Here is a 23,257-nt window from a genome sequence, read left to right as displayed (position 1 = left end):
TTGCATGTTTTAGCCCATTGACTACAAATTGTGCACACATTACTCCCAGATATATTATTTTTATTTTTTCAAAATGATAAATGATTTCTTTTCTTCCAGGCAGCCACTCCACTTAATGTCAGTGAAATATGAAAATAAACTTGCAGTAGGAATGTCAAAGTTGTGAGGTGATGTCCTTGAAAATAAATATTTGAGAAATATCAGGTGCATTCATGTTTTTGTATGCAGCTCAAACTACAGTGTTCTTTAGACCTTGTTTATTGTCAAGTATACTGGCTTTGTAGGACAAAGGACTAAAACATCTAAACACCGACAGGGCTGTAAGAATATTAAATGTGAAGAGACACCTTTTTGAAACAGTCTGGCACAGACATGATACAATGACTTAAAAACAACCCAAACAAATCTACACTTTTTGCGGTCAATGGCATGAATAAACTTACTTTATTTGCCTGAGCAATATCCGTCCTGAAATCCTTCACAATACATACATACCTGATCCTTCCAACAAATACACACAAACCAGCTGTTGGGAGGAAGTGCTCACCACTTGTGATTGTCAAAAACTGATAAACACAACCATAATAATCAATTTCTTTATCCATTTCCATTATACAGGGATACAAAATATTACAAAGGATGAGGAGACTTGTTGCAGTGCTTGTGCAGATGTGGTAGCTAATTGGCAGGAAGAGGTAAACATGGCTGGCATGTAGCACTGAATCTGGCAGTCCAAACATCCCCCCCATCACACACACACACACACACACACACACATTGGTGTTAACTGCATCTCAAAAGTCAAACTGGGTTTCCTGCAATGATCTACAAAAGGTCAGAACGACTGTTGTCAAAGTAGCTGAAGGGCTGAAGCCTTAAAGAGTAGGAAGCCGCATTAGACTTGTTGCTATGAGATGCAAACACTGTGATACACTTCTCTTCATAACCTTCAATGATGATACAAGTTGAAAAGTAGTGTATCGCAGAATACTTCTGTGGATCCCAAATGAATCCCAAGATCCTAACTTCCATAAAACGTGTAGATCTAAATAAATGTAACACAGTGGAGACTTCTGCCATTTTATAAAAGACTTTGATATATTTCTACATGTATCAATTTCTGTCAAACATACAAGGTCCATAAAGGTAGGAACGAGGGATTAATTTGCGGTGCCATATGCGTGCGGGGACCCGAGGCAGTCGTTTTCTCCCTCTATTCGTCATCCTTGTCTTTGGCACCATGTTTGAGGATGCGGGTGAACTCTGCGTAGTTGAAGTTGCCCTTCTTGTCAATGGGTGCCTCACGGAACAGCTCGTCCACCTCTTCATCTGTGAAGCGATCGCCCATGGTGGTCAGCAGCTCTCTCAGATGGTCCTCATGAATCACACCTTGGACACAGGTAACATCCATTAAATGTACAAATGTGCTGTGTGATTTATATAATACAGAAAGCACCAGTTCCATAATACTGCCATGTGTACCAGTGCCATTGACATCAGTTCAAATGGTTGTATTCTGCATGTGCAAGGAGTTGGAGAAGACTGAAGGAGGAAGTCTGACGTTGGGTGGCATGATACCCACTGAGCTACAATGAATGTCTTGGTTTGTTCAGATTGACTCACCAGATCCTTCCTCATCAAAGCAGGCAAAGGCGTTGCGGATGACATCCTCGGGGTCTGTTCCGTTAAGCCTCTCTCCAAACATGGTGAGGAACATGGTGAAGTTGATGGGCCCTGGTGCTTCGCTCATCATCCCCTCCAGGTATTCATCAGAGGGGTTCTTACCTGATGACAATCAACAATGTGACATGCATCCGTTTGTTCTTGGGACCATATAGTAACCGAAAAGACTTGACTTTTGAAAATTTGGGGGGGCTATAAACAATGTTCAACATATTAGAGGCAGTTTGGTCTGGTCTCTGTGAGCTCTATGTTTATTGTTATGGTTACCTGTTAAAATTGAATACAATTCTGGTCATGAAAATTTTAAAAAGGTATGTTTTGTTGTAAAGATTCATTAAGAATGAAACTAAATGAAATCCAAACCAACAGCTTTGAAGGAAGCTTTAAGAGCCACATATATTCAAATGTATTATTTCATTTACAAAGAAGAGGACGATTTGACACAACAGTCTAATATCTGAAGATAAATGTCTTTCAAGCTGTGGCACATTTCTGGTTAATCACCACTTGTAGCCATAAAAACTCAATTTAGTGAGAACAACAACTGTTTACCTAAACTTGCCAGCATGTCGTGCAGATCCTCCTTGTCAATGAAACCATCTCTGTTCTGGTCAATCATGTTGAAGGCCTCCTTGAACTCCTGGATCTGAGACTGGTCGAACATGGCGAAGACATTGGAGGTGGCCCTCTGAGGGCGTTTCTTGGTGGTCTTTCCCTTGGCGCGCTTGCTCGACATGGTGGCAGCTGGATGTGGGCCTGTGCACATTCAAAACGCATGAATCATGGGTTAGATCAGACTGTGCTAATGCCGTACAATGGTCAGGGAGTAGCCTGACTTGGGTATATTGCGTGTTAACACAGCTTCACATGATTCCTGATTTCAACATCCATTTGAAAAGATGATTCCTTTAGATGTTTTTAACCCCAGCAATGTTCTGAAACATCTATATTTTGCATTGCTGTGCTAAAAACTGGGGTACTGCATTCATGTTTTTCTTTTATATTTTCTCTTTCACTTGCCAAAAGCAGGATAATCTTTTTTTCCCACCTTCTCAAGAGAGAATCACATTCTCCCTAAATGACGGGTACAATGATGGGTGTGAAAATGACATGTCTCCACAGTACACGCTGCAGCTAACTTCAGATCCTTCCAGAATTAGACCTGTCACTCGTGTTCACGTCTGCAAGGATTTGTCATGCGTGTATGTGTGTGTGCTCTGTGATTGTGTTACATCCAGTGGGCAATAGCAGACAGAGGACAGAGGGACAGGCTGGTTCATGCAGGAAGGATCAAGTCAATTGGGCTGATGAGTCACACAAGTATGATATCATGCCCTGCCAGACTCTGCCGCTCACTCAACCATTCATGCTCTTACTCAGGTGAACTGACTTAAGACTGCTATCCTTTCATTAGATGTTTTGCTTTCATCCATTTTCACTCCTAAATCTACATCTTGTAAGAGATATTTCCATTAATCGTGTCCACACAAGTCTTTTCCTCTCAAACATTATCATTAAAGATGATGGCAACTCAAAATTCCTCAAATAAATACAGGCTTTGTTAAAGATAAGACAGATAGTACATCAGATGTAGTAAATTACACATTTCAAGACTGCTAATCATCAACGGGGTTTGGATAGTAAATTAAGATGTGATTATTTGCAGGTATATAGTCTCGTCAGACACAGTTGCATCACATACACGTTACTTTGAATTTTAAATCTATTTCCTAATTACTTAATTTTGCCAATTAATGCCTGTTTTTACAGTCTAAATATTTACCGTGGATTAAAAAAAAAGTACATCGATTTTCTTATGATCTGAAAAAATGCAGTATAAAGAAAATATACACTGTAGATTTTTCTTTACTAGCAAAATTTGAACATACTTGTGCATTTTGGCAGTAAAATACACATCTACATCAGCTTTATTTTATAGCACATTACAGTAATGGCAACACACACATGCACTCCCAACAATTTTGTAAACAGCTCACTGCTGTTCTATATTCGCAAACGCTGTCTGTCATCATGTTATATGTGGTGGAGTGAATTTCGATGTCTGCTGTCTGCTGCTGCTTTTATGATTCACAGAAGCCTCATAGAAAAGCCAGTGAAGGCAGAGTTTGAACAGCTTTGCCTATCTCGTCTTCATCTCCAAATCTTCTTCTGTTGAGTATATAGAAGGTTCTTCCTCTATCTGGTGATCTCTATACAAATGAATGCTTCTGTAGGGCAGAGCTATAATTTTTATTGTCAATGCAAATCAGTATGACCAGCCAAGGCTCTGTCCAAAGTTTATCATCTTAATGAATAACTTCACTGTCCATGGTAGCACTTACATAAAGACATTACATCCAAAAATGGACCTGTATGTTTGAGTTCTCAGTATGAAAAGGTTACAGGAAGGGAATTCATGTTTTTGAGTGCCATAAATAGCCTTACTCACAAAAACTACCTCACACAGTTGTCACCCCTTCCTTTCTCTCACTAAAGACACAATCATTTGGCTACTGTCTGGCTGTTTCTGCCCCACAATATGCCAAAAAAGTGAAGAAATCTGGAAGGTGTGCGTTGTTGGCCCGCTGCCCTCCCATTCTCCATCTCACAGTCACTGAGGAAACTGGAAACAAAACAGCTTCTAGCTCCAATGTAAGGTTTCAGGAACCAAGGAACTCCTTAATCTGATTACAGCTTCTCTCTCCCACTTATGTTTTCATTACTGGACACTTGGAGCAATTTAGGCTGCAACTGTGGGACTGTAAAAGAATGTGTTGGGACTCAAATCAAGTGGCTCCAATGTAAACAGTCCATTTTAAGACCCTGGAATTTAGTTATCTCTATTGTGCATTCTTGTTTGGCTCCAGGATACTGTCCCCTGACAGAGGCTGATTGGTATGTTTTCGAGCCAGATCAATGAGCTCAGTTTCTGAATATTGTTTTGACAACTTTCCCAACTTACTTTTTCAAGGTGTGTGGAAAGAAATCTGATTTCCAGTCCCACTGTTGTAGCAACAGCTAAAAAATCTTCTGCATTCTGCACAGAGTGAATCAACAATGATTCACAAAGAGGCAGAGAACAACTATTTTTGACCTCAGCAGCGTAAGCATTTGGCTGACGTGCCACAGCTTGGCTTGAACTGACAATTGCATTTGTTCTCTGGCCACCACGGCTCCTCTATGGACCTTTCTTATCCCTTGGGGATAACAAAGCTCCTCTGTCCCTCTGTTCAACATGAACACACACACACTTTGATATCACCAAACAGTCAGCCTGTCATCCCTCACCCTTACTTCAGGTCCTGTAGGTCACTACTACTGAAGTGAGGACTAAAAGGCCAACTGTCAGGAATTCCAAAAACAAACAGAGAGCGAAGTGGCTCTCATCGCCTATATGAAGACAAAATTGCACATCAGAAGTATGTATGAGTGTGTGTGTGTGTGTGTGTGTGTGTGTGTGTGTGTGTGTATGTGTGTGTGTGTGTGTGTGCGCGTGTGTGCGTGTTTCAGAGAGATCTAAATGGGTCAGTGGCATTTAGAAATTCCTCTGTCTAATGTGCCATAGTGATGAGATGGAAGGAAACACACATACACACACACACACACAGTACGTATATACTGTATACGCACACAAGTCCAAGGTGAACATCCCCTACAGGTTTCTTTTCACCATGATCAAGACTTGAAAAAGCTCTTTAGTATCTTATCTGGTAGCTTTAATCAAATACCCACTTCAGAGGCTCTCTGTAACTCTATCTTCCCCTTCACTTTCAGCACTGACAGCTGAGCATTGTACCACTGAACACAGAGAATTTACACTCACCGTACTCTTTAAATGTCTTAAATATGAGCTTTTTTACACTACATATGTTATATTTATGCAGTTGTTTGGTAAAAACAGCTTGTTTTCTCACCTTGGCTTCAGGTAGAAATATCTGAGAGTCCTTCAAACCCCTTTTGTCTGGTTCCGACACAGCAGTGGGAAGGGAAGCAGGCAGTCCCACTGAAAAGTTTGTTTAAAGAATCAGACTCCCCGTGGGTCCCTCCCCTTTCTGCCTCGGCCAATGGAGAGGCTGGCCTGTCCCGTACAAAGACATCCCAGGCCAGGCCATTTCTCCATACAAGGCAAAAGAATGCACAGGCTGCGGCTTGCTACTGCCACAGACGCTGCTCTGGATGTTTGGGAAAAAAGGCAGAAATGACAGGAACTACGATAAGGCTGCCTTATTTAGAGAAAAGGGCCTAAACATTTAGAGGAGGCTCTGTATGGTGGAGTGTGGAAACATGGGGAGAGAGTTGTGAGCAGATGCAGAGCAGTTTTGTTTCTGTTGTAAAGCCTTAAATAGGCAGTTTGGCTGGCTATCACTGGGGCCTGAATGTGCAGGGAACACCTTACAATATGTCATGGATGCAACATCTGTTTTGTGGTTGCTTACATTTTTCCCATCATGGTTTATTAAAGAAACAGGTAATATCTACTTGTCAACAATTCCATGCAAAAAGAAAAAAAAATTGCTCTGATATTTTTGGCTGCTGTTCACTCTGACAAAACTGTTTTTCACTTTAAGTGTCGTCAGAAATATTTTATCTGTATCTCTAATAAGTTATTGTCAAGGTATCCAATATCTGATGTCTTGAAGACCTTCATGTATCTTCCACAATATCTTGATATCTTCCTCTCCATTAAGATTATATAGAATGAAAATAATGATGGATAATCTGTGCTGGAAGTGCAGTTATTGGAACATTTCTGTATTGTATATTTTGGGAGTGCACAGTGGTCAGAAAAAGTTGTAGGAGTTGTAAGTGAATGGTCTGGTCTAATAAATCCTTTGACTCCTCAGCTTGTGTCTGTTGGGGGAGAGATCTCAAATGCCAAATGTGTCAAAGTGAGTTTTCTCAGTTGTAACGGTTGGCTTCGTCACAGCTTCCAGGCTTATTTTAAGACACTGGAAATCAGTTAAAGCTCCTCACATAAAACATTATATGAAAGTATGTGTGGGATCTCCTTTGGGCTCATATCAGAACCATTGATGTTCCCACTGAAAGTCAGTGTTCTTATTTATTTATATTATGTATTATTCTCTTACTATTCTATTATAATTGTATTTATTGTTAAATATGTATTTATTTGTGTTTATTATTATTATTATGGGTTATTTATTTTATTTATCTATTTTTATTATTGTGAATTTACAACACCCATATGTACTAACATGTACAAAGATTTCCAAAAAAAATATGTATCTTCCTCTCCTTAATTGGTGCATAATGTGTGGTATAGTAATAGTACTTTATGTCTGTTGGATTGGATATCTTTAAATGCAAATAATCCAAATTTCTTGCAGCCACAGACCTTTCCACACTTTGTCCAATACATGGTTATAATGGATCAGAAATATCAATGTGTCTTTTTTTTTTATTGTAAAATGACCATTTTAGGAATATCTAAAAAATCTCTTCACTTTATCATCAACAAAGTGAGTCATCTGTTGTCATTTGTGGGAGGACTGAGGTTATGCACATTAAAATATTCACAGTAAAAAGTCAAAGTAGTGACATGTTTCATTTATTGAGATCAAACCATGGAGAGATTGATACCAAGCATGAGGGGAAGCACGCAGGCAAAGCAAGGAGGTATCTCTGTTTAATGAGGCTCTGTGCAGATGCAGCGATGCCCTCTGCTGGACCAAACCAGTTACTATTTTGAAACACTCAAACACTCTTCAGGGAGTGGAGATGAGGACAAAAAAATATGGCAGAGCTGTGAAACTGAGGAAAGGACACGGTGGGTTAGCAAATTATGTTTGGAGTTCATCACATACTCAAACACAGATAAATATTTCACTGTGGTTAGTGTCTCAGAAACAAAACGATAGCCTTAGTTATAACATCTGTAATTTATTCCACAAGTTGCTCACAGAGTTAAGCTATGCTAGAAAGCTTAATATGGTTGTTACTTTGCCATTACAGTATCCAAAGAGCTTCTGATCACAGGCAAAAACTTTGTCTATTTGTAAGTTGTAGTAAAACTGCACAAAGTAGAACGACTGTTAGGAGATATCATTTGCAATAATGTGTAGCTATAACAAAAATCTAAATATTACTAGAAACCAAAACACCAAATCATATCACATATGACTTTGTGAGACATGTAATTTTCAGTGGAATCTTGTCAAAATCCGGCCTATTTATGGCAGCTGCCAAGTATATTTATTTGGTGCTGTAAGCACTGGAGTAGAGCTTTGAGCCTGTTTGTGTGGTGGAGTAGTTAATGCAGTGAAACTTCAGTACAGTGGCACTATTATGAACCATCTTCATGTGACCCAAATTTATATACACACCATGCATTTTCTATTGATCCATGGGGAATTAAACGTGTCTACTTTTATCACTTATTGCTTCCCAGTCTCTCTCATGTACCCATGTTTTAAATCATTTCCTTAACAGTACTGTGAAATCATTTTATCTGAGTGTGATTAACATTGACACAGCAACATGCTGGATATGCTGTCAAGTCTTTAAATATGTACAGTATACTTTGAGTGTTGTGTTTCCTTGTTTGTATAAAGTACTTTGGGTTAAACCTACATAGATTCAACTGTTTGGTTTGAGTTGAACTAACATGCTCTGTGTCAATCGACAGCCAAAACCCACATTTGCGAGAAAGCTACAGTATATTAAGGGATTTATAATTTTATCGACTATTATTAATACCTATAAGTTCTTAGTTTTATGTTTGTCAAATTAAAACAAAAGACTTCATGCATCATTTCACGCTTTGTTTACAAATTAACGTTAGAGGCGGGTCTTCTTCTCTTTTCCAGTTTTCTCATTGGCTAATCTAGTGATCGATTTATGTTTCGCGCAGGCGCACCACGCTAGGAAACATGGATGAGTTGCACTGTTTTGTATGATGTTCTGTGAGTGTGAAAAGCGACCCGAACGGTAAGCTCCTCTCTATACTTCTATCACCAACCTATAAAGAATAAAGTCATGTTAATAACATATCCAGCTGTTGCTGAAGCTATTAACGGGTCAGAGCTAGCGATCACAGCGTTTAAAGATGATTATTTTGACCTGCAATTTACAGATATTTGTGTCGTAACAGTCGTGAAGATGTTTCAGCACTGTACGTTACTCTGTGTCAAACAAAGCTTATTCCTAATGAAGTTTAGCTCCTGTTGTTTTAGCTGTGGGACGTCTCTCTAGTTGTTGTTCTCTCTAGTTGAGAGTTTGAATTAACGGAATAGCTAACTCGTTTCTTTGCTAGTGTCTGAAGCGTCGGAGGGTGACACTGTAGAAGTTAAAACGCTGCGGAAGTCGATAAGAGTTTGTAATTTGACTCCAGCTATATGCGGATCAGTATGTTGCAACACGCATGTAACTTGTACTTATCATGCCAGCTGTGTCGATTAACACCGTCTTTAAAATCTTCTGATTTTATCAGAAATCGCGGTGAAATTTGCTGTTTCATTCAATGCGTTGACTAGTTACGACCTGATCTGATTTCCTCGGCTTAAAGTTGTCACGCACCATGTCTGATTTCAGGCACAGAGCAGTTTTAAATTAAAAAAATACTTAACTCATTACATTGTACACATTTCCTCCTAGTCAACATTTCAGGTTCACAAATCTCTTCTTTCTTTAATCCCTGTAATTTCTCTTTCACCCGGAGGGAATGCCTGTCTGTCTGTCTCAGTCTGATGATGATGATGATGATGATGATGAATCATACAGTCTGACGCAATACTGTCTGTCAGCTTGAAGGCAGAGTTCAGTAAAAGCCAAGACTATTGTCTCCATTAACTTGATGTTGCTGAGCATTGGGAAACCGGTAGCTTACAGGCACATATGACATAGTGTGTAAATGATTAGTGCTATAACAATTAATTAATTAATCTATTAAATGATCTACAGAAAATTAAGCAGCAGAAATTTTTAATAATTGATTAATAATTTCAGTCATTTAATCAAGCACAATTGTCAAACATTTGCAGTCACAAGCTATATTAATGTGATAATTCCCACTTTTTCTCCATTTGATATCATTTTAAATTGAACATCATATGTTGATCAGACAAAACAAGCAGATGTGGGCTTTCACCTTTTTTTTCCTTTTACATGGACTAAATGATCATATGATTTACTGAAAAACCTCATTAACTGGCAATAAAAATAAATCATTAGTTGCAGCTTTTATGTCAATGTCATTAGTTTGAATCCTTCAATGAGGACAAGTGAGCTTAAAGACCATGAAGCTTGGAATTATGTCAGTCTATACTGTTGATTGATTACAGGAATGTGCAAATCAGTAACGGCGTGCTGCTACAGATAAAACCTTTGATCCTTGTTTATTGCTATTAACCTTTCATTTTTCCCTTCTGTCATCCCTCTACTGGCCCACATTTTGTCTGCTCTCACTACCATTGTCTACTGAGGGCTTTTGTTCTTTCAGTTTCCTAAATGCAGCTGACCCAGCAGTTTCAGACAAGTATCACTCAAATTAAATACAGTCAGAAATGGGCCTGAGTGGGCACAGAAAGAGGTAACTCGTTGGATCAGTCACATGATAGGCTAGAGTGGAGGTTGTTTTTTTTTTTTTCTTTCTTTCTTTTTGACTACACAGCGAGGCTAGTCAGCTACAGTACATTTGTTAGACATTGCTCTTCCCACATAGGCCTACCTCTCTGTCTTGTCTTCCTCCATGGGCAACACAGGCAGCAATATCCCTTCAAATTTGCAAGTTATTTGCTTGAGTTCCTCCCAAGTTGGCTGAGCCATTTGAAGGATTTTCCACTGTTGGTAGAGCATGACTGCTGGAGAGTCCCCTCATCTCTGATGGCCCAGAGAGCTGTGGTCAAGCCCAGAAACTGTCTGGTCGATCAGTTTGTGTGTGTGCGTTTTCATGCCAAGCGTGTTTGAATAGCCTGTCCAAGCCTTTCAGAAACTGCTGGTCTGGCTGTCATGTGCAGCGCAAGTGGGGAAGTATGAATTCAGTGTAACAGCAGGGTGTGTATGTGTAGTGTGTGCTTGTGAAATTGTGTGAGATAGAGGAAGCATTAGTGTTTGACTGAATATACCAGGACTCTCTCATAGATTGCTGTATTTTGCCTCTTAGCTTAGGACAGAGAGGACTAGAACACTGTCATCTCTGATGACCACTAATCAAGTGGAAAGTCTAATTTAGCTTGGCAGCAAGGATAATCCACCGCACAAACTTTTGTAGCTACATCTCAGTTATCAAATTTTTTAAAAATGTAGCATGACATCCGCATAGAGACATGTGGGGGTTAAGTGGTCTAAGCCTTGAGACGTAGCCAAGCATTTCTGGGGGATGGAGGCGACAGGTTCCTTTGGTGGAAATGGAGATAAAGTTTCTTGAGACAGTTCCCGAGTTTCTGTGGTGGATAAAGCCTTTATAAAAGTGCTGTATGGCAGAAGGAAGGTCAAGGGAACACAGCCTGGTTGAGAAGGGACATCTGCATCCTTCAATGTGGGTAAGACATGAGATTGGTAATGCAGGACTTTGACAGATAATGCTATGAAGAGGTTTGATTCATTGGTCACTCTTTATGTTTTCCGCACCCAACCAAGTTCACCTTGATGGTTGTCTGTTTCTCTCTCGCAGGAATATAAATGTGGATTTATGATGATGATCAAATTCCCTCTCTAAATTAGGTTATTGGTGTTCTTGTTAAGTTTCAGGAAAAAATCCCTTTTTTGAGGAAATTCTGAGGCTCAGTTGAGTTTAACAGATCCTGACATTTCTCATCTGTTGTGATCAATTTGGTTACTTTGGTTTTCAACATTCTGCATTTTATTAGCTTTGTTTAAGCATGAAATTGAAAATTCCAGTGTCGCCTCCACTGGCCTCCAGTTTGTAGTTTCTTTTTGTTGCGGAATGAAAATATTAACTTCAGAGGCAGATTTTGAATTTTTTAAAAAGTATATTACCAAGTAATAGGTCACTGCTCCTAAGGTCACCTGTGGTAGCTTACAAAGGCTATTTTGACAGCAGTCTAGCAATGTTGATGCAGGTACAAACTTGGCCAAATGGGGCGTTTTCAGTAGCCTTTGGCAAAGGTTTTGGCTTTTTGGAGTCACTTGTTGGGCATGTTCTGGCCTGCTGAGGAGAAAAGGATCCATAATGGGAATAATTGAGTTGACTCTTATTTTGACCTCACTGATCATTAACTATCTTTTTGAAATTAGCTAGAGTGTGTCCGCACTTTTCACTAGTGTCTATCTCTGTTGAAACTCCACCTAATGAACCTTTTTACACAGTCACCATGAGTCAAGAAAAGGACTTATCTTAGATTGACAAACATCTAGATAAGTGTCTTGCATATATTTCCTTTTCTCTCCCAGCTGTTGCCCTTTAACCCATTACTCATGAACAAGACCTTTTTCCAAAGGTCGATATAGTTTAGTCAAAGCATTACAAGTAACTCACCTTACAAGAGACGGCCCTCTATTTGTAGCTTATTTTAGTGGAAATATATTAGGTTCCTTGGCCTAAAACTTTATTATTTACTTCTGCTTTGTATGAAGTGGGTTATATCATACAGTAACTTTCTTTTACTGATGTGCTATGTTAAGCATATAGAACATTTAGTGAATTTAGCACATGTTTAATACGCTATCTTGAATATAATCTGCTTTTTTGTTTGGTTAATTAGAATATTGTTGTAATGAGATGTTATGATTCTGTAATATTGGCTTTTATGTCCTATAAATGGATGACAATTTTAGTGAGTTCTGCTGAAATTGTGAAAAAAATGATGAAGTATCAAACCGTAGACCACAGAAAACACTGAACGCAGACAGATTTTATTGTCTGTGTCATCCTCTTTGGCCTCACTTTTCTCACTTCTTGTTTTTTGTTTCCAGTCCCAAACCATGAATATTGTTGGCCAGTTGGCGGAGACAGTGTTTGTGACGGTGAAGGAGCTGTATCGTGGCCTTAACCCCGCCACTCTCACCGGAGGGATCGATGTCATTGTGGTGCGACAGCCTGATGGATCGTTCCAGTGTTCCCCCTTTCATGTCCGCTTTGGCAAGCTGGGCGTGCTGCGCTCCAAAGAGAAAGTTGTGAGTCCTTTCTCTATCTCGCTTTTCACATCAATATTCTCTCTGATGCTATACAGCCTCTTTGTTTGTTGTTCGTCATCCCTTGACACCCATATTCATCGCCGCTGTGTTTTAGGTGGACATTGAGATAAATGGAGAATCAGTGGACCTGCACATGAAACTAGGGGATAATGGAGAAGCTTTTTTTGTGGAAGAAAATGAAAACATGGAGGTAAGTTCACTAACATTTTAAGATCCATTGACTTTGGCTCTATAAATGGTCAATTATGGTAAACCAGCCTTGGTTAGGCATTTTTGCTTCATCCCTTCACATTTTTTTCTTTTTATTCCCCACAGTCCCAAGTCCCAGCACATCTGTGCACATCCCCGATTCCACTTGAGGTCCCTGAAGACATGGAGGAGTCTCTCGAGGGATCCTCCATCACTGGGTCTGGCGCCCGCAGGAAGAAACGCCGCCGCAAACGCATGCGTTCGGACACTCACCTGAGAGAAGAGGCCAGCTCCTCGTCGGATGAGAGAGGAAGAGAGAAGGAGTGGGAGAGAGAAAGTGATCAGACCGGGCAGGAGAGTCCTGCTAAAGAGGAGTCCGTCACACCATTGCATCTCAGGTCAGTGAATAAAACCGATACCACTGAGGATAAGAGAGGTTCTTCTTAATCTATGATTATTTCTAAAACGTCTCTTGAGAAGAAGGCAAAATTGTTGGAAAAGGGGTCTTGATTTGTCCACGTATTCAAGAACTAAAGAACTAATTTCAGTTTCTAAATGGTAAATCATACCTTATGTCTACCTTATTTCATGTATCTTATCATCTTGGTCCCAAACATCTACTTTTACTGTCAACAACTACTGATGCATTCAGGCTAAAGTCAGCAGAACTTGCCCATTCCTGCCCTCTCCCTCTGCAGTGGTTTTCCAGTATTCTGTCTGTTGATGCAAATTTGTTGTTAGTAATGATCTTATGGTTTTAATGACCAGCACTAACTAGCCAACACACGCATTCTACTACATTGTCTTTTCACACCCATCCTTTAATAAAAATGAGAGTAATGCATTTCCGTTCAAAGCGGCTGGGAACTGCGCAGAGCTACAAACTGTGATGTTGATTCTCAGTGGGATTGTCAATAAGAGCAGCCGTTCACAGGGAGTCCTTTTGTTCAATGTTCATATTAAAAATGTTGTTTAGTGAAGCTTTAATGTCAGTGGAAAGTGTCTTCACACGTTCAAAGGTAACACAGTGGTTAATAAATATCTTCTTGTGTGTTTGTTAAAGTAAATCAGTGTACTTCTCGCTGTCTGAGGAGCCGAATGAGGAGCTGGGGTCCCCGCAAAGCAGAGACACTCATCCACACTCAGACGGAGAGCAGTCACCCTCGGAAAGGTGAGGAGGGTTCATCTTTATGATAAATTAATTGATTTATGTATTTGTTTGTATTGAGCAGCTTTACTGGGGCAGTTTGGATCAGTGCCTGTTTATAGAAATAATTATAATGATTTATTACGTGTTTTTTGTCCTTTTAATCCATGCATTAACATATGTTTTTCTGTTTATCTCTCACCATTCAGCAGTGTGTTCTTTAGTCGGCCTTCCTCTCCTAAGAGTGACTCTGAGCTTCTGGTTAAACCCCAAGAGTCCTCTCGGCCTCAGATGGAGTGGAACTGGGGAGGTTTTCCCATGGTATGGCAAGACACACATACACACACACACTGATGTAGATGTGCTTTTACAGCCTACCTGCGTTGTGGTAATGCTCTAGATTTAGAATTGTCATGCTGACACACTCTCTCAAATTGCTCTCTCTGTCGCCCCCCTCACAGCTGTGTCAATCGGAGAGGACACCAGTGGAGTTGCAGCGCATCTCCCCCTCTGACAATTCTCATTTCCGCACCATTGAGCGACAGGACTCCTTTGACATGGGCTTTGAGCCTGTGATCAGCTGTGGCAGAATGGGCAGTGTAACAGTGGTCAGACCACAACCCAGGACTCATTCCCTAGACCTAGGTAGCCACTCCATGCAAGCCATGCCTTTATCCTCAGAGAAAGACCTTCGCATTGCCAATTCCACTCCCAGTGACCTCTCTGAGTCTCATGCATCATCAGGGAAGACTAGTATGGACTCAGCTCAGACACAAGAATCCACAAAGGGGCAGAAGGAGAACAGAGACTCATTTTCTTATTCAGTTAGTCTAATTAATGGTAGTGAGTCCCTTGCCAGCAATGTAAGTACAGTCAGTGTTGAGCATGTTAGCACTGTGGCTGATACAATTAGCCTTGGGGGCAAAAATAGTGGAGTCAGTGTGACCAAACCAGAAAATGCGCAAAAACAACCCATTAAAGAAAGTAAAGACTGCATGGTCCAAGCAGACGAGAACATAGCATGTACAGAATCATCAAATCTACAGAGGCAAGGTGCTTTATTTGAGCAAAGTCAACAGGGGTCCACCAGGAGTGCCCCTGTCAATGAGGGGGATAGTGGGATAGATCCTGGTGCTGAGGGAGGGGAGGAGGATAGTGGACCTGGAGTAACTGATGGGTCAGTGGGAGGTTCACTGACCAATAAGAGTGCACCAAAAGCTGATGGGGCCAACTGGGCTGTTGCAGAGGGGTTAGCAAACTCTTCGGAGAAGAAAGGTGAAGTATTTCTCCCGTTATCAATTAGGTGTTTATTTTTTATTTAATTGTGTCTGCAGACTGTAGGTGTGATTAAGTCATTTAAGTGCCACTTGCTCACCAGTTCATGTGTCGTTCTGTCACAGGTAAACGTAATCACCATCTGGGACCAACAGATATTTACTTGGATGATCTGACTTCTCTGAACCCTGAGGTGGCGGCACTCTACTTCCCCAAGAGGTAAGAAGACGCATAATGGATATTCTTCACAAAATTCACATTGTAAAAATGACAAACCAAAATGTGTGTGTGGTTTTTCAACACTTACAGATAAATGAATTGAAAGACCTATTCAGTTCCCACATTTCCACAGCAATTGATTTCTATTAAAACAATCCAATAAGCGTGCTGTGACCGTAACTAGCAAGTGTTGCCCTTTAATGGGGAAAATTTGAAGTTTAATGACTTCAAGTGTCTGGTGTCCCTGTAGTGAGACAGAAGGAGTGTCTCAACACGGGGCAGAGCTGGGCTCCTGCTCGGGGAGCCAGTCACCACAGTCTGTGGGCAGCGGGGCCATGGACAGCGGTACAGAGTACCTGTCAGATTCCACCTCCTACAATATGGACGTCAGCATGTCTCTCTGCGGACAAGAGGGTGACACCAGCCAAATAACTAAAGGTAAGGGTCATTGAGAGTGTAGCATAAGGAAATATGGACAAGTTCTCCCAGTGGAGTTAAATCAGTCTTTTGCTGTTTGTCCAGAAAAGTTTATGGAACACATTGTGACATACCAGGATTTTGCCAACAATCCAGGAATCATTGAGGATCCGAGCCTCGTCATCTGCATTAACTCCAAGTAAGATTCTTTTATAATAATTTACAAAATTGCAATTTATAGCACAATTATTGTGTAGTTTCAATGTTTTTATTTATTAGTTATGTTTCATGAAGTTGCTCCAACGTTCATTCTCAGTGAGTTTATGTGCATGATTGTTCATTGCCTGGCTTCTTTTTTCACAGCTATTATAACTGGGCAGTGGCTGCTCCAATGGTGCTGTCAATGACAACTTTCCAGAAAAATCTACCCAAGGTATTTTATTGTTTGTTCACTATATCCTAATAATGTTGACCATTTTTACTGCCTTAGTTAGTTATTGAATATGATAACAGGGCTAAAGTATCTTCTGTATTCTGTTTTTGTTGTGTCATATAGAGCACCGTAGAGAGGCTGGTGAAAGACAAGATGCACAAAAAGTCTGGTCGCTGGTGGTTCTCCTGGAGGAGAAGAGACATGGACTACAACCAGGTAGATTCTAAGCAACTCCTGCTAATGGTTTGTCATTATGTTCGTGCCAGCAAAAAGTGAAAAGTTAAATGTTTGCATCTGTGATAATCAAGCCCCATAATCCATCCATTATGCTCAACAGGTTTTTATGTGTGTGGCCTTGTTTGGCCGGTTTGAAAGACATAAGAGGAATAAGGGAAGGAGAGATCTAAGCAATTTAGGAATTAGGTCAGAAGTAACTGATTGTTTACGAACTAATGGTAGAAACCACCATTGCCACTTGAACAATGTTAAAATGTGATAATGTATTCTCATTGTTTTTCAGCAAAAGAATTCAAAGGAAGAGCAAGAGGAGCCACTGGCCCATATTCCTGCCTCAGTGAAGTAAGTCACCTCACTAAGAAATGATCTAACACAAGTTAATAAGCCTTATAAAACCTTACACGCTGTGACTCATTTGGAATCTGGCGAATGTCCTGCTGATCCACAGCTGTTTCACTGCTTTCTTGTGTTTGATTGTTCTCAAACTGCTGAAAAGATTAATACTGGACTGCCCATATGTACTATTCATCATTATTTAATTTTGTAGTCTTTTGTCTATAGCTCATAGGCAGATGTAAAAAGGATTAAAAAAAACCAGGTACATATACTGTAGCCACAAGCAGCTACAGAAGGGGATTGTATATTTTGAAAGTGGCTATTATGTCTTTTTTCCATGTCCAATTCCATCAATTTCATCAGGATTTCAAATGTAGAACTTTGCTAACTTTGTTTACATTTTAAGAATTATTTAGTGACACTACAACACTACTAAGAGAGGAAACGGTAAGGAGAAAACACGTAGAAGCCAAAGTAGACAAATGTTTTACTCAGTGTACCTCGAATGGCACCTAGTTGTAGTTATGTAGTTACATTTTTGAGGATGCACTTGTCATCTACAGAGGGACCCTCTCCCTCTATGAATCTACATAGTGTTCTTACATAGGCGCCTAAACACAAGAGCTGGGATGATGTATAATTTTTTAAAATTCGAGAAATTGGGACTATTTTTTTTTTTTTTTTAATTTATTGAAACATTATGCACTTTACCTTTGCACCACCAGAGGGTGCCAAAGCTTTATCCATGACAACGATTTAGTAATTTAGTGAGATAATACATGATGTTCGGAAAAATAATTTTTATGACACTAAAAGTGGTTGTTCGCCTTCTCATAATAATGACAAGCCAGGAGTAGCTAAGTCAGTGTTTGACAGTGGTAAAGTTTAAGATATCCATGGCAGAAACATGACACTACCAATTTACAGTGTCAGAAATCGCTTAATCATCTTATTTATCAATGTTGCTTAATTATTAACAAATTCATACACTATGACAGAGAAACGTAATTCATACACACACATACACACACACACACAGCAAGTGTTAATGCATGTGTGTTGTTTCCCCAGAGCGACACTGGATGATATCGACAGTGATGAGGCGGCAGGTCTCGGCCGAAAAGCCATCCTTCCTTCCAGCCTATCAACAGAAACCCTCAACGCCACTCAATGTATCAGCCAGATGTACCGCAAATCACTTCGTCTGACCTCTAAACAAATAGTAAGAGATACACACACTTTCATACAACCACACAAAAGAAATTTTACTTTGCTATCTAGAGGAAGAACAATTTCTTTGTGGTATTGTCTCTTAACTGTCCTCTCCCATAACCAGGAGCACCTAAACCTGCGTGACGGAGCCAACAAGGTGGTGTTCAGTGTGACAACTCAATACCAGGGCACCTGTCGCTGTGAGGCCGCCATCTATCTGTGGAACTGGGACGACCGCGTCATCATATCAGACATAGACGGCACCATCACTAAGTAACAACAACTATGTTTCCTTGCAAACTGTTGTGTAGTCATAGTCCAATAGACAGTTACCTTTGTATACAAGTTCATAGACACTTTGTAATTCCCTGGAAAGATTCATTACAGAACCTTGTTGTTCTGTAGTGAATTGGGGCAGCTGTGGCTCAGGAGGTAGAACGGGTCGTCCACTAATCAGAAGGTCAGTGGTTCGATCCCCGGCTCCTCCAGTCCGCATGTCGAAGTGTCCTTGGGCAAGATACTGAACCCCAAATTGTGTGTGTGTGAATGGGTGAGCATAGAAACATTGTGGGGCACTTTGGACAGGAAGCGTTGTATTGCTCCTGATGAGCAGGTTGGCACCTTTCATGGCAGCATCTGCCATCAGTGTATGAATTTGTGTGTGAATGGGTGAATGTTGGCATGTAGTGAGCATGTAGAGTGGTCAGAAGACTAGAAAAGTACTATATAAATGCAGTTAATTTACCATTTGTTGTCAGCTTTGTGGTGTTCAAATTGTAAATGTGCATGTATGAACTCGCATTGTGAAAGTATCATGAGTTGTCCTCACTTTTCTGTCTCCTGCAGGTCTGATGCTCTGGGTCATATTCTACCTCAGTTTGGCAAAGACTGGACACACAAAGGCATTGCCAAACTCTACCACAAAATACACCAGTAGGTGAAATTACTTTTTTGAAATATTATCACTAGTCAAATAGAAAAGGATCACTGTAAAATAGCAAAAACAGTCTAATTATTATGTTTTCTTCCTTTTTCTCTTATACTGAGCTTTCACACGCACTACTCAAACCCGAACAAGCAAAAACAGATATAATTAATGTCCTGCTGATGACTTCATACTGATGTCATTCTAGTTGCAGCTGACTGTGAAATCTGCTTTTCCAGATGTTTCTGTTTTGTCCCCATTTTCACATTATTCACTTTATTGTGCTTGCAACTGCAGCTGTTTTTAAAAAAAAAAAAAAATTGAGAAAAGATTGAACTCTATTTGAAGTGCTAATCTGTTGCTACATAAATCCAGAGATGGAGAATGGAGTACATTTAGTCCAAATTTAAATGTGTAATTTTATATGTAATAAAATGTCTGAAACAATATAGATACAGTTATTTTACTGCCTTAACACTTGACCCATAACATTTGTAGCAATGGAGAATTCAGTCTGACCTAAAATAAAGTCAGAAAGGTTTTTGCCAGCATTAAATTATTGAGGTTTATGGCATGTTTTGATCAAGAGGTTATGAAAATCCTAGTTAATCATCAAACAATAGTGATAATGGTATTACCACCTCATGAAACACAATAGTGTGACATTGATTTAAAAAAATATTCTGGAGCTTAAAACACGACAACATGTTTGTTTTTCTGTTTTAATAAATCTATGTAAATGTTAAAATGGTTGCCCCTTTCCTTGCAGAAATGGCTACAAGTTCCTATATTGTTCAGCCCGGGCTATAGGTATGGCTGCCATCACTAAGGACTACCTGCAGTGGGTCAATGATAAAGGCACTGTCCTTCCTAAAGGCCCTGTACTGCTGGCTCCCAGCAGCCTTTTTTCAGCACTACACAGGTAACAAATACTACTACTGAATGTCTTTACAGATAGCGTCATATTTCTGTTCTGATTGTAAAACATGACCTCTATTGGTTTCACAAAGTCTCATCTGTGTTTAGGGGCTTCACTCAGTTATTCTAGGATTGGGTTTGTAGAGTACATATATGGCTGATCAAGTTAGATCAGCCTGTAAAATATTTAATCAATAAGCTCTATATTGTGTGTGTAAGAAATTGTTCTTAAAATTCAAAAATCAATGTGCAAAACAGTCACATACTGGTGACCTCTAGTGGCCACTCCTTTACATCAAAGAGTCATCAATCACGTTAATACTCAGCGACTACATTGTATTGAAAATATTTTAAAAGTATGCAAAGAACCAAAATCATGAACATGAGCAGATTTCCCTTTTAACTATCAACTGTCTGTCCTGACTTGTGCAGAGAGGTGATTGAGAAGAAGCCGGAGGTGTTTAAAATTGCCTGTCTCAGTGACATCAGGGACTTGTTCAACCCCCACAGACAGCCGTTCTACGCAGCATTCGGCAACAGGACCAATGTAAGCAGCACTGCTGATTGGCTCTTAGTACAGCAATAGCCTTCAGCAACATGGCTATTTTAAGTCAAGGTTTTCCAGGTGCTTAGTTCCATGTTTGGCAGTGATAGCCTCCAGCACAAACCTGAGTTTTTTGCATAATCATAAGAAGTCTTGTCTGTCAGGAAACTGGCAAGGAGCACATCATGTCCTTTTAATTTTTTTTTACATAGTTATGATTTGATCCTGTAATACACCGCAGGAAATAGAAGTAAAGTCAGGGGCTTGCTTGTGGATAAAGAATAAAAACTGGTTAATGATTCATGGATTAGTGTTTGATGGCTAAACAATCCCTCTAGTCTACATAGATACTGCAAAGTTTAAAGTGACACTGAGGTTAATCTCTGTCACTTTATTATGTAACTAACTGTCCTCACTTTTGCAGGATGCTTACGCCTATAAGCAGGTTGGTGTTCCTGACACCAGAATATTTACTGTCAACCCAAAAGGAGAGCTCATCCAAGAGAAGACTAAAGGAAACAAGTCCTCGTAAGTGTGCAACAGAACATGTACATGGAGAGAATATAAAAAATAATAAATATTTCACCTTTTTGCAGCTTTTTACAATATAGATTATTGTTTTGGACAACAGGGAACTAACTTGTACAACCCCTCGACTATTTATGAGCACATATTCAGACACTTTTGTGTTTATGTTAATGAATGTAATTCAGAGTCATCTTTGTGTAATCCTTTTGTGTTTGTATATGTGTGTTTTGCAGGTACAGCCATCTCAGTGAGTTGGTGGAGCATTTCTTCCCCATGCACTCTATGGAAGGCAGCACATGCTCTGCTTTAGACTGCCCTGAGTACAGCAGTTTCTCCTATTGGAAGGAGCCTTTGCCAGAACTGGACCTGGATGCACTATTGTAGACACACAATCCTCATCTACCAAAATACACACACACACACACACACACATTTTATGGCAGGCACATTAGTGCATATTCTGTCTTTCTTTACTCCTTTTCCAGAAAGGCATTTCAGAGCATTTTCCAAGCTTGCCTGAATACTGCCTTTGATCGACCTGCCAACTGTAGTGCCTGTTTATGAGCCACTGAATAAACCTGGAACATAAAGAGGCAACTGTCCCTGGCAGTGCACTTAGAGATGGAGCCAAATTAAGTCATGATATGCATGGACTCTACGGTTCAAAAATAAGCATATAAACCATTATGCAGTACTTTATTTTGGTGCCGTGACACTGGCTGTTTTGCTGTTTGTATGTGAAAATCCTACAGTGAACATGACACAACTGGACAAATATGCCTTTGATTTTCTCAAGTTAAATATTGTTTCAGTTTTTTGTTATTGTATGTAGCATAGACATTCCCAAATATAAAATCGCATGGTGACTCTTAACAGTGTCACATATGTCAGCTCAAAACTTGGACCAAAAATGAATTTGTATAGAAATAGACTTTGAGCTTTATCAGATGCCCTTTTTTCAAGTGGATGCCTAAATCCTGCAAATGCCAAAACCGTGTTAACAACTGTTGCCTGTTTTCTGTGACTGAACTGGATTTTTTTTCAGCGGGCAGCTTGAAGCTCATGGCAGTGATGTGACCAGGCACACAGCTACAAAACAAACCTGTTATCCCTTATTTAGTGGAGATGAGAGAGAGAGATTGTGTGTTGTTGACAACAGACAATGTCTTTGGATTTGAGTGTGGTTGGGAGGGTTTTTATAGCTACATGTACCAAGCAACCAAATATGGTGTGAGAATGTATTTAAAATGCTTTGGGTTATTTTAGAGTCTGTTTGACCTTAATAAGTATGTGATAGCCGGAGTTTATCCTGAGAAATGTTGAGTATTATTCTGTTGTCAGTGATTGTTTGTCAAACACAAGACGGTTCTCTAATTACTGCCTCTGGATGGGAGGCTAGATTTTTAGGTGCAATAACTGCGAGTCAGCCCGCAGGTCGCAAAACAGCTTTATTTTGGTTTAATACAGGAGGACTGCAATAACATGTTGATCTGAAAAAATGATGATCATTGTTAAGCTACAACATGCACATTTCAAGTCTTCCTTTCACGTACTGCACTACAGAGTTTAGAAATGTTTGCACACTCTATGAATGGGGGGAGGTGAGTCAGGCTGACAATGACTTGTATTCTAGAGATGTGTAAACGTACCTTGGGTGGAAATTTCGAGCCTGGTTTAGGCCTGGCGCTGTGCCTTTATAACATAATGACACTGTAATTATTATAGCATATATTTCATCATCGGAAGTGTAAGATGGACTGTGTGAAGATTGATTGGAGCTGAAGACTGTTGTTACTTTTTAAACCAAATGTATAGAAATATAGATGAATATAAATAATAAAATGCAACTTTGACTCTTTTTCTTTGACCTCCAGTTTTTTATGTGAAATGACTTGCCAGTTAACGTTTGTATTAAATATACACTTTTTCATTTTTATACTTTAGAGTTCAAGTTTAAATTTTTAAGTTTTTATTTATTTAAATATTTATTGAATTCTTACAATATAATGTGTGTCTTGCGCATTCAAAATTAACAAAACATTGGCTACTTAATATATACCAAATCTGAGGGCATGGCAC

The 23,257-nt window shown here is 39.7% G+C and overlaps 2 protein-coding genes across 4 annotated transcripts; one reads left to right on the top strand and one right to left on the bottom strand.

Annotated features, from left to right (window-relative positions):
* Positions 1-412: 412 nt before the first annotated feature.
* myl9b (myosin, light chain 9b, regulatory) lies at positions 413-5,704 on the bottom strand. The gene is made up of 4 exons (XM_042407029.1): positions 5,598-5,704; positions 2,236-2,439; positions 1,624-1,785; positions 413-1,389 (listed from the first exon to the last, which is right to left on the bottom strand). The coding sequence occupies exons 2-4, from the start codon at positions 2,417-2,419 to the stop codon at positions 1,214-1,216; spliced, it is 522 nt and encodes a 173-aa protein (XP_042262963.1). The 5' UTR covers positions 2,420-2,439; positions 5,598-5,704; the 3' UTR covers positions 413-1,213.
* A 1,693-nt stretch (positions 5,705-7,397) lies between these two features.
* Positions 7,398-23,036, top strand: zgc:123305. 3 transcript variants are annotated; one of them, XM_042407132.1, is made up of 20 exons: positions 7,398-7,471; positions 12,577-12,777; positions 12,893-12,988; positions 13,114-13,385; positions 14,051-14,158; positions 14,344-14,455; positions 14,596-15,409; positions 15,535-15,628; positions 15,879-16,066; positions 16,151-16,244; positions 16,409-16,478; positions 16,602-16,694; positions 16,999-17,057; positions 18,123-18,273; positions 18,388-18,536; positions 19,110-19,196; positions 19,958-20,110; positions 20,539-20,653; positions 21,075-21,178; positions 21,412-23,036. In XM_042407132.1, the coding sequence occupies exons 2-20, from the start codon at positions 12,586-12,588 to the stop codon at positions 21,560-21,562; spliced, it is 3,102 nt and encodes a 1,033-aa protein (XP_042263066.1). In that variant the 5' UTR covers positions 7,398-7,471; positions 12,577-12,585; the 3' UTR covers positions 21,563-23,036. The 3 variants fall into 3 exon arrangements, with proteins under 3 accessions (XP_042263066.1, XP_042263067.1, XP_042263065.1); XM_042407133.1 differs by lacking the exon at positions 7,398-7,471 and adding an exon at positions 8,220-8,631 and having other exon boundaries at positions 14,347-14,455; XM_042407131.1 differs by lacking the exon at positions 7,398-7,471 and adding an exon at positions 8,539-8,631.
* The last annotated feature ends 221 nt before the right edge of the window (positions 23,037-23,257 follow it).

This window comes from Thunnus maccoyii, chromosome 3 (assembly GCF_910596095.1).
Source record: "Thunnus maccoyii chromosome 3, fThuMac1.1, whole genome shotgun sequence".
NCBI classification, from domain to species: Eukaryota; Metazoa; Chordata; class Actinopteri; order Scombriformes; family Scombridae; genus Thunnus; species Thunnus maccoyii.
The sequence above is the reverse complement of the archived record's forward strand: the minus strand, read 5'-3'. Positions and strand labels throughout refer to the sequence as shown.